This window comes from Gadus chalcogrammus, chromosome 21 (assembly GCF_026213295.1).
Source record: "Gadus chalcogrammus isolate NIFS_2021 chromosome 21, NIFS_Gcha_1.0, whole genome shotgun sequence".
Taxonomy (NCBI): Eukaryota; Metazoa; Chordata; class Actinopteri; order Gadiformes; family Gadidae; genus Gadus; species Gadus chalcogrammus.
Window position 1 is genome coordinate 16,020,441 of NC_079432.1, and position 11,683 is coordinate 16,032,123.

At 46.7% G+C, this 11,683-nt stretch overlaps 2 protein-coding genes across 2 annotated transcripts; one reads left to right on the forward strand and one right to left on the reverse strand.

The window, feature by feature from the left end:
• Positions 1 to 396: 396 nt before the first annotated feature.
• adat2 (adenosine deaminase tRNA specific 2) lies at positions 397 to 2,422 on the reverse strand. The gene is made up of 6 exons (XM_056581610.1): positions 2,161 to 2,422; positions 1,868 to 1,972; positions 1,372 to 1,522; positions 1,109 to 1,215; positions 638 to 710; positions 397 to 536 (listed from the first exon to the last, which is right to left on the reverse strand). The coding sequence occupies exons 1-6, from the start codon at positions 2,257 to 2,259 to the stop codon at positions 508 to 510; spliced, it is 564 nt and encodes a 187-aa protein (XP_056437585.1). The 5' UTR covers positions 2,260 to 2,422; the 3' UTR covers positions 397 to 507.
• pex3 (peroxisomal biogenesis factor 3) lies at positions 2,420 to 10,764 on the forward strand. Its single transcript, XM_056581609.1, has 12 exons — positions 2,420 to 2,670; positions 3,729 to 3,860; positions 4,104 to 4,185; positions 4,623 to 4,666; positions 5,092 to 5,213; positions 5,483 to 5,549; positions 5,776 to 5,830; positions 6,005 to 6,167; positions 6,340 to 6,410; positions 8,346 to 8,468; positions 8,631 to 8,727; positions 9,482 to 10,764. The coding sequence occupies exons 1-12, from the start codon at positions 2,598 to 2,600 to the stop codon at positions 9,563 to 9,565; spliced, it is 1,113 nt and encodes a 370-aa protein (XP_056437584.1). The 5' UTR covers positions 2,420 to 2,597; the 3' UTR covers positions 9,566 to 10,764.
• Positions 10,765 to 11,683: the final 919 nt, after the last annotated feature.

The following is an 11,683-nucleotide window of genomic DNA, read 5'->3' on the forward strand; positions in this document are numbered from 1 at the left end:
CACACACACACACACACACACACACACACACACACACACACACACACACACATGCAGTGCTCGCAAGGTCTTAGCTCATTGTCTCATTGGCGGGCCAAATTCTCTGGGCAGGCAAGGCAGAGAAAGGGGAGGTAGCTGGGTCCCTTATGACGACATATGGGGCCACTTTCCAAATCAGCGAGCTTGAGCTTCCATTTTTTCAAAGGCGAGCTGGATACCTGGTGCTCGTTTTACACCGAACGCAAGTTTTAGCCCCTGGGGGACCATAGGCAGGCTGGGGAACTAATATTAATGTTAGAAAACCTCATAAAGTGAGATTTTCATGCCATGGGAACTTTAATTAATACTGACTTTGATAGTATATACAAACAACATGCTTCAAAGAAATATCGAGGAGCTGTTTCAACCATCACATTTAATTGAAATATACAAATGATATATTTCTATACATATATAAAAATACAAATTATTACGATTAAAAGTCAATGAGATGTTCCTGGGGAGCCTTTAATCCTTCCTTGCTTTGGGTTTAGGGGCTGAGAAACAAGAAATAAAGAGAAGATGGTAAATTATATAGTTTGAAAGGTCTTAAATTCATGAGTAGAGATTGAATAAAGACAAGAAGATCATTATTCACCGTTTGGGTTCTCCTGTTTGTAAAAGGCCTTCAGCATCTCAACCGCCTCCTGTGCCCTGTAGCCTGCTACACACTGCACACATGTACACACACACACACACACACACACACACACACACACACACACACACACACAAATGAAAGAAATGTGCATGCAATAGCAAAACAACACAAAACACAATTTGATCAAACGCAGGCAGGTTAAACAACACAAACATGAAGTCAACTGCTTTCTTGCTTAACATTACAAGCAAGGGCCTAGGCCCTGGAAAAACGCATAAATAAACCAAGGGAAAATAATAACTTGGATCCTTTTCGGCACACATAAACACATACCATTAAACTGTTACAGGGACCTTTACATGTCCTACTTGTCTGCACGATTTATAAATATATTGATACAAGTATAAATATAGATAATGACAGCATTAGTAAACAGTCGAGTGTCTTGACTTGGGACCGACCACAGACCTTGAAGGCGGTCCCAGTGTGAGGGAGCTGTGCAGCCGAGACGTCCAGCACCGAGCCACAGCCTCCGAACCGCTCGTTGCCACAGCCATACACCACCACCGGGATGTCTGGGGGGGACCGGGTCAAAGAACCTCGTAACAATAGGACATCTGGCACACACACACACACATGCACACAATGAACTGAATTCAGGATTCAGGATTACAAATCACATGGATTTAAAAACATTTACACAAACGCACACAATCAAAGAGTGAGGATACGAAGCAGGCGCAGGGCAGCCGCACACATGATGCAGGGCTCCACCGTGACGTAGAGGACCGTCCTCATGCACACACTCTGGGGATCCACGTCGCCATGCCGACACCACTCCAGCACCTGGTCCAGGGCCACCATCTCAGCATGACGGGTGGCCTGAGACGGACACACACACACACACACACACACACACACACACACACACACACACACACACACACACACACACACACACACACACACACACACACACACACACACACACACACACACACAAAAGACACACACAAAAGTTGATCTATAACTAAAATGAACGTAAACTAATTGATGTTACCAATCGTGAATATTTTAATATTCTCCAAGTGTGGGCACTGATTAAAATGAATGCTTCAATATACAATTGATTATTATTATCTATTTATTCATGTAGTGTAGCATTGACATACGGAAGGATAAATCAGATGTACACACTTTAACCAATGTAGTACTCTCTACTCTTACATTTTTGGTCTCGTTGACCTCGTTTCTGCCCTTTCCCACGACCTGGTTGTTGTAGACCATGAGGCAGCCGACGGGAACCTCTCTGTTCTCCAGAGCATCCTTGGCCTGAGCACGGAAAACTATCAAGGACCAGGACAGACAGCTCTAGAGATCACCAGCACTCTTGGCTCAAATACGACCCAATAGATGCAAACACGCACTTTTAAATTGTAAGCACGAACATGTCAGCGTGGTATGAAGCCATAGTTGTCAATTCGATTGTTGGTTCACTGTTACTTTGAATGAACATTTACCATGTCAAAAGCACTGGCCATCCACCTTTCAATTTCTCCATCGGTTGGACAGAAGCCCGGTTTTAAATCAGCGCCGTTCATTTCGGTCTCCGTTCCCATGATTACTCAAGTTACAATTTACAACGACAAAGTTAACAAAAGGTGCATGAGTTATTATGAAATTTAGAAGTGTAAATACAGGAGGACCTTCATCGTAAACACCATGCCGCAGCACCCGAAGGGGAAGATAATATTGGTGGGACTGGGACCGCACCAGACATGAGTAGTCGAGCGGCGAAGAGCACACTTCCTGCTTACTTGCTGTCTGTCCCTCATCTGACCACCATGGAGGTAGACTCCAGCTAGCGATTAGTTTCCCCGAACCGATGTTTAGGCTGTAGCAGTCGTTTAAACGTGCTTGTTGTGCGGATTGTCCCGATCTGCGGGTTACAGCCACAATGTTCTCGTCTGTTTGGAATTTCGTGAAACGCCACAAGAGGAAATTCATCTTTACAGGAGCTCTTGTCGGAGGTAACTTCATGTGTAACTTAATGTGTATGCTAATAAGTAGCATATTAGCCCTTCAGGAGGGCTGTCACACTAGCAATGACCCTGCAAAGCAAAGGATCACTATTACTAAGTTGTTAAGCACTGTGTTTTCTGCAGATGTGTTGACTGTCGCACCATTGTGGTGCAACATGTTGTGGTTAGCATGTAGGCTAAGTCAACAGCAGGTGGATTTACAAGTTTGACTGTGGGAGATTATGTGGATGATTCAGAAAAAAAGGTGATGAACGTTATACCTGGGTACTGCGTCCCATAATGTAGTGAAATGTTATCTGTTTTGTTGTTTTTGACATACTTAAGGAAGAGTTCAAACTCTGGACAGTCTGTTTTTATCCTCAAATTGGGAATACCTATATTATCGACCCTTGCAAATACTATGCTTTGTATTTATTCGTCGTAATTACATTATAACACTGGACTTTAATCACTCTGTCTGATGTAAATATGAGGTAAACTGTGCTAACAGTGGAACAGGGTATATGCTTGACAATTGATAGTTATTTGATATATTTTAATATATAAGCATATATATATATGTCTTGACTGCAAAATATTACATATGTCTTGAATGCAAAATATTATGTCTGCATATTCAAAAGATCATAATTGCCCAGCAACGTTATACTTTGTTCGAAGAAAATTTTATTATTTGAAGCCCAATACGACAGTTCTATCTGAAAACTTTCTGCTAACTCTTTATATGGGTTACATGGTGACGTCATAGTATTTTGGTCAATGTTAAGTAATTAATTCGTCATTATTAGTCATTCATTATGCAATGAGATTGTTGTGTTTGAAACTGCCATTATGTTTCTCACACGAGAAATGGAAAAACAAAGTTTTGATTAGCCTATTATACGTATATTTACTTTAGTTTAGGCGTTGCATGACTACAATTCTGTTGTCAATGAGTACTCTCACAACCCCGTCTTATCACCACCAAAAAATCCCATGATGCATTCTGATTAACAAGCCCAGTAGCAACATTTTGCTAATTGATCCATGACTCCTCCCCCTGGCAGGGGCGTACTTCCTGGGGAGGTATGCCCAGAAGAAGATGCGGGACATCGGGGAGCGGGAGGCGGGGGAGTACATCTCCCAGGCCCGCCGGCAGTTCCACTTCGAGAGCAACCAGAGGACGTGCAACATGACCGGTGAGCACCTCGGCTCACCAAGAGGCTACCGATCAGTTTACCGGCTGAATGAAGAGCTCCCATCACAGTGGGAGCATCCATGACTTGTGGCAATGAAAAGCAATTTGAGGACCACTGGGTCTTTTCAACCACTGTAACTGTGTGTGTGTGTGTGTGTGTGTGTGTGTGTGTGTGTGTGTGTGTGTGTGTGTGTGTGTGTGTGTGTGTGTGTGTGTGTGTGTGTGTGTGTGTGTGTGTGTGCAGTTCTGTCCATGCTCCCTACACTAAGAGAAGCCATCATTCACCAGCTGAACTCGGAGAGCCTCACAGCGCTGCTCAAAACCAAGTAAGTGGAACCCAGAACACATTTATTATCCTAACTTCCTAACTCTTTCGTAGTGGTGATGCGCTACGTCATGCTATAATAACTGTTTTGGAGCTGTAGGACTGTTACGTCTATTAATAAAACTGTTTATGATACTTTTTATTCTGAATAATGGTCCAACAGCTTCTATGTTCATTCGATTAGATGAGGTAGACATATAATGAGGACAAAAAAACATATACAATCGCATCGCAAACCACCCCATACCATGAAAATGTTAATAAATCGACATAAACAGGTCACAACTACAACTTTTGAGTAGCCCTTATTTAGGATAAAAGTGTCTGAGTTCCTAATTAATTAGTAAATAATAAAAATCCTGCAGAAATTGTGTTGGTAGTTTCTGTTATATTTTATGTCAGTCTAATTCTTCTCCTCTTGCCCCTCCCCCTCAACAGACCAGCAAATAGGCTGGAGATCTGGGAGGACCTGAAGATCATCAGTAAGTTCATCTTCTTCTTCACATCAGGCATATGCAAAACGATCTAGAGAAGCCAGTGATTAAACCGACGGCTTTCTCCAACTTTATGGAGATTAGTTATTAAAAAAATAAGGAAACGGTATTTGTAGGATGTTTGACTCTTAGCCTGGGATCAATCCCAAAGCTCACAGCCTAATCTGCGGGCCATCCTTGAGCAAGATGCCCTCTAACCCCTACCTGCTCCTGATCACATGTATCTGAATTCATAGTTAGTCATTCAGACTGCTGAAAGATTGTTCAAGAGATGGATTGTGCAAAACGGTCCATAAAACGCCTGCATGTGATTCCTCAGCCACTGAGCTACGTATGCTAAGGTAGGGCCCAGAGGGAGGGTTGTGGGGGAGGTGGCGCCCGGCGGTGCTGACCTGGGTCCTAATGCCCTCCAGGTTTCACGCGGAGCATCGCGGCCGTCTACAGCACCTGCATGCTGGTGGTGCTGCTCAGGGTGAAGCTCAACATCATCGGGGGATACCTGTACCTGGACAACTCGGCAGGGGGCGCCGCCGCCGTACGTAGACCGCCGGGGGGGGGGGGGGCTGTATGTGTGTTTGTGTGTCTGTGTCTGAGTCTGTGAACATGGAAATATATGGAGGAGAAGGGAATGAATGAGGGGAAATAGGATGAGGCAATGAATGAAATTAGAAAAAAACATCTCTCAGAGATATTATTTTTAGAAGTCAGTTATTGTTTGACATTGATGAGACAGGAATTTGACAAAAATGCGAGTGATGGCGTTGACATATGCGTGCTGTTGACGTTTTGGCTTTGTGTGTCCAGAGCTCCATGGCTCCTCCAGATGTGCAGCAGCAGTATCTGTCCAGTATTCAGCACCTCCTGGGAGATGGTAGGATAACACACACACCCAACATAATACACACACAGCCAACATCATGCACACACACCCAAAATCATACAAACACCCCCAACATAATACACACACACACACAAACCCAACATCATACACACGCACACACCCAGCCCTTTACATCACAATAACGATGTACCCTGCCTGTTCTAAACAGCAGTGTCACTAATCTACCCCTCTCTCTCTTACTTTCTTACCCCCCCAGGTCTAACAGAGTTGATAACGGTGGTGAAGCGAGCGGTCCAGGAGACATTTGGAGAGTGAGTGTCCGACCATGTAGTCTTCTGTATGTTGATTTATTACTTAATATTTAGTTTGTCTCTATTGGGCCGGGGGGTCTCGGTGTGTCTATATGCGTTTGTGTGTCTATGCGTGTGTGTTGGCATTTGTGGACACGTTTTCATATCGGTGATCCGTTGTGTTTGTGTGTGCAGTGTGTCTCTGAAGCACAGCCTCTCTCTGTCGGAGCTGGAGCAGCAGGTGAGCTGGGTGAGGGCCCAGGTGGAGGGGGGCTCCTCGACGGACCCCGGGGCACCCTCCCACCGGCCCCTCACCTGGTACATGATGGCCGACGAGGAGAGCACGCTGGCCGACCAGGTGAGACGAGTCACCTGATGCCCCGAAGACAAACCCATGCAAATCTTATTGAGAGGGACTAGTGACGTTTGTTAATATTGACCTTTGCCGGCCTCCAACTGCCATTTGACTGTTTGAACTCACTACTCTGCCCTCATCTGTGTTCTACTCCATGTCCTGTCCTTCGCCACAGGCTTGTGGGCTGACAGAGAACGACGTGTTGACAGTGAAGCTGCTCAACGAGACCAGGGACATGTTGGAGAGGTACACCACGCATACAGAGTGCTGCTCAAAGTCAATGGCCATTTATTTATGGTCGTTTACAACCAGGGGAGGGGGTCAACCACCTCATCCAAAGCACAGTCCTTATCAGTTTGGTGTGCAGGGGGTCGCCGTAGCAGGGTTCTCGTGTGAAACAGTCGGTACACCGTGGGGGGAATCAGACGCTCCAGGTCACAACACATAATTAAATGTTATTCGATCTCTCTCTCTAGTCGGCGGTACGTTACTTCAACAAGATCACTCCGATGCTGTCTGTAGTTGCTAGCCCCCCATGTGGCAGCCTGCTCTCCCTTTAACCCCAAGCACTGCCGGCTTTACGATCCTCAGGTCTGCCTTGCTAGGGGAAGAAGTCCATATAAGGCTTGGGGGGTGGAGCCAGCAGGCAGCAAGATATCTCCTTTTAAACTACTATTCCCCTCACCCCTCCCTGCCATCTGCTACCCAACCTTCCCCTCAGACCGGGAGGGAAAGGGCAGTCTAGCTACCTAGAGCCTCCCTCCTGGAAAAGCCCTCGGCATTCCCATTGGCTGGCCCTGACCTGTCGACGACTGAGAAAGCAGAGGGTTTCAGTGATCGGAGCGTAGTTCCCTCTCCGCCCTGGAGATGTTTGGTTTCCCACGGCAACAGTTTCCGGCTCATAAACATGACGCGGGAGGTGCTCCTCACCTCCTTGTAGTTGTGATAAGACGGCCCCCAACCCGTTTTCCGACGCATCCGTCTGCACCCCCGGCGGTTTGGTGAGGTCAAGGGTTACCAGCATGGCGTCTGAACACAGTGCTCCCTTCAGGTCCTGGCAGTTGTTCTCCGTCTCCGCGGTTCAGGTCACATGGGGCGAGCAGACGGCCCCTGGTCAGATCCGTCAGGGGGGGGTTCAAAGTGGGAACAAACCTCAGATAGTAGCTGGTCAGCCCCACAAATGCGCGTCCCTGTTTCTTGATGAGGGCGTGGCCAGTTCTGTATCACCTCAACTTTCTACATCTAGGGTTTCACGCATCCCTCCCCCCCCCCACCCCGACGGTGTAGCCCAGCTACTCAGCCTCCCGCAGGCCAAAGGGTTTCTTCCTGTAGCGGAATAGCCCAACAGGAGGGGCCAATGCATTTCTCTCCCATGCCTCGGGAGCTAAGCAGCGGCCGACAGCCCTCTGTCAGGTCCAGCGCGCTGATATACCGGGCGGCTCCTAGCCGTTCTATCAGTTCATCTATTCGGGGCGTGGGGTAGACGTGGTGATATACAGACAGACTCCCCTCACCTCGATGGGCTTTGCGCCCCCAAGGCCCCCCCGCTGGAGAGCACTGGTCAGCTAGGGATCCTCCAATTGAGCCGCCCTGAGCCGCCCCGATGGTGAGGCAGGCTCTGGCACCGCCTGGTGGCCAGTAGGGAACAGGTCGCCCTCAGTGCCTCACCTGCCTCCTGCCTTGCGTCTCCCGAGTCCCTCTCTGGGAGAGGGTCGGCGTACCCCTGGTGGCCCGGTGGTCTCTTCGCTGGCTGAGGCCGACGGCACCGCGGTTCGGACAGGTCGCCCGCCACAATCGCACCTCCTGCACTTCCTGCCCGTCTGGGTTCAGGAAGGGGCATCGCCTCGGGGGGACGGGCTCAGGGTGTCCCTCCGTCCCTTGCCGGGATCCCCCCATGGTCGTCGTCTGTCTGTTTGTCTGTCTGTCTGTCTGTCTGTCTGTCTGTCTGTCTGTCTGTCTGGTCGATACCTCCAGCAGATCACTCGCTCTAGTCGGCTGTCTGTAGCCCCCCATGTGGCAGCCTGCTCTCCCTTTAACTGCTTAACCAGGATCAGGTCCATATAAGGCTTGGGGGTGGAGCCAGCGGGCTGAAAGATAACTCCACTCAGCTACTATTCCCCTCAGTCCTCCCTGCCGTCTGCCACAGTGTGTTTAATTCTTTCTTCCTTTTGTTGCCTGTAGTCCGGACTTCAACACGGTCCTCACCACGGTCCTCAACCGAGGCTTCTCTCGTCTCCTTGACAACCTGTCAGAGTTCTTCCGCCCGCCCCCCGGGGACTCGGCCCCCATCTCCGCTGCTGATAGGTCAGTTTCACCATGGATCTGCCGGTCGACCAATCAGTGTCGACCCGTGTTGTTTACTATCTGCTAGTGACAGACAGTTTAAACCATTGCGTTGAAGTTCCTCTATTCAAATATCATCTAACGCGTCTGTCTGTCTGTCTGTTTTCCCGTCCGTCCTTCCAGCCTAGCTGAGGTGAGCCTACCACTGGCCAAGATCATCCCCATCATCAACGGGCAGATCAACACCATCTGCAGTGAGACCCCCAGCTACTTTGTCCAGGTAACACCCCTCAGAATACATGAGCACCAGTTAGACAAGCACGACTCAATTCATGTGGAATATGAACCAATGCACCCAAGTTCCCCTCGAGTACTAACTAACAACACTTTGTTTTTGTTTCTATGTTTGCACCCAACCTTCGTCGTTTGTAATGCTGCTGCTCTATGTGGCTTCAATTGCCCCCTGGGGACAATTTTTTTATTTTTTTATTTGAATTGAAGTAGGGCTGGTCGATTTCGCCAGAAAGATATAAACTTTTACAAATACGATTCTGATGTTCAGCCATTTCCCAAACCGTAGGAAAGTAAAAATGCAAATGATTGAATTAAACAGGAAAGAAAGCCAAGCCCTATCCTCAAGATGTGTTTTTGTAGAACCAGCTCCATTACCAAAGTGGCTCCCACTCCATCCTCAACCCACTCTGTTATAATAACCTGCTTGCTTCATTCCGGCAATAATTCTCTCCATCTCTCTCTCTCTCTCTCTCTCTCTCTCTCTCTCTCTCTCTCTCTCTCTCTCTCTCTCTCTCTCTCTCTCTCTCTCTCTCTCTCTCTCTCTCTCTCTCTCTCTCTCTCTCTCTCTCTCTCTCTCTCTCTCTCTCTCTCTCTCTCTCTCTCTCTCTCTCTCTCTCTCTCTCTCTCTCTCTCTCTCTCTCTCTCTCTCTCCTTCCCATCACTCCCCTCTCTTGTTTGTCTCCCGCCTCCTTTCCCCCTGTCTCTCTCCCCCCCCCCCCCCCCCCCCCCCCCCACTTCAGGACCTGCTGATGATAGAGCAGGTGAAGGACTTTGCGGCAAACATCTACGAGAGCTTCAGCGTCCCGCAGGACCTTCAGAAGTGAAGCAAAAACCCAGAGGAGGAAGAAGACTGGGGTGGCACTACAACTACGGAGGAGGAAGAGGATGATGCTTCCGGAGCAGCCCTACCTGACCCGCCACCCCCTTGGTCCTAGTGCCCCTGGTCCTGCACACTCAGTACAGAGTGGGGACCTCTCTATTGTTGGAGATCGAGTGCTAGTCATGTGACTGGTGTGTTACCGGACACATGTTGGATGGGCCGGTTGTCACTGCTGGATGCATCCTGGAAAATTTAGTTTTTAATTAAGCCTTGGATTTGATTCTTGGTTTCGTCACCGCAGAAAATAGGGAAAACACTACAATGCAAGTTCCCTAACCCACAACCAACGAAATGTCAGTTTAACAGTAATTGACCTTACATTGCAGCATTGACGCTATACTTTCTGACTCAACGCATACAGCTCAGTCTGAGGCACAAGGAGAAAATCTGAGTTAGAAAGAAACAGTATGCCACACAAGTTCTTGGCACAGCAAATTGTGCTGGATTGAACTGGCCTCAAGTTGGGTGTTGTTGCTCACTTTATTCACTAGGTGTCACCCACGTTTCACAGCTGTGACGGTTTCTTAGACTATTCAAACCATTGTTTTCTTTATTCTTTTGTGAAAATATATCTTCAAATATTGGCCATCCAATTTCCTACTTTGGCTGATCAATTATTCCAGATTGAGTCTCCATCCTGAGTCCCCCTGATTTTTTAGATTTGGTTCTTTTCCGCTTTAGTTCCTACAAAAACGCCATTATAGGGTTGTATAACCCCCCCCTCCAGTTTATTTAATTATAATTGTCATTTCTACTCTCTGTGTTTAGGTTGTTGCAGATTCAGTTTAATACTTGAAGACAGGCAGATTTATGGTAACATTTAAATTGAAAACGTTTGAGGCTGTTAACAATATGTATTTTCTAAAGCATGACTTCTAACCATAATGACCCGTTCATGACCACTCATTGGCCTTTATCATCGGCCAATGAGAGCTGCCGATGATGATCCTGAGTAAGGCATCGAGTAACAGAATTAAGTGCTGACTGCTAATTGGGTGTAAACAGAATGTAACACTGTAAATAATAAAATATTTGGCTGTTTTTTTAACATAAGTCGCTGAATGGTGTAAATGAAGGTGTTTGTGTCGACCCATTGAATAAACAAAGTCAAATGAACTTTAATATATAACTGATCTCTGAGGGTGTTTCTCTTCCCATACTATAAATGCAAGTTTATGAATGGCTCAAAAGATTACAGATTATATAATATTTAATGACATGGGTTAGGGAGGCAGCGATTAATAGGCTAATAACCGCGCTACTAAAATGTCACGATTTGGTAACCGTAAATGCCTAGCTAAACCGAGTGTTCTGGTCTCACTCTCCAATCAGGAACGTTGGTACATTATGTTGCAACAATTGCAAAGTAAGGGTCATTAAAGGCGTAATATTATGCCACAAATGGGAGTGTCTACCTAGATTTAAGATGGGTAGATCAGTCTACCAGCCTACCCAGTGGACTGTAGCAACTAGCAGGTGCCTTCACGTGCCATGGAAATAATGGTAAATACCAAAAGCCGACATGAAAATTTCACATGAATACCCCCTCACGTCGTAATTTCCACTGGAGAGCTCGTAGAATATTTTGATACATGAGCTGCCAAGATGAGGTAACCTTGGACCTTTTCAACATGGTGGAGAGCAATGCAAAAAAAAACAATTATTCATTATCTATAAAATATACAGCATATTATTTAGAGTTTGTGTCTTGATAAATCCTCTTCTTGCTGTAGCAGATGATTTAGTCAGTCTAAAATTGTTTTACCCAAGTTACAGGTCAGGATCTGTGGGTCTGCCATGTTTCATTTCACTACAACAACAAAACCACTTGAACATAACGCACTCGTAATTTCCAGTTCACAAATGGAAAGGATCGTCTTTTCTATAGCACATGAAGGCTATATCTATCTATATCTATGAAGGCTATATCTATCTATTATCTATCCATCATACATCTAGGTGGACACTCCCACTTCTGAAGTCACTACAGGAAAGGGCACTTTTTCAAATGGCTTATAATTGCTAATCACACTCACACGGTACACCTGGAGGCATAATATCC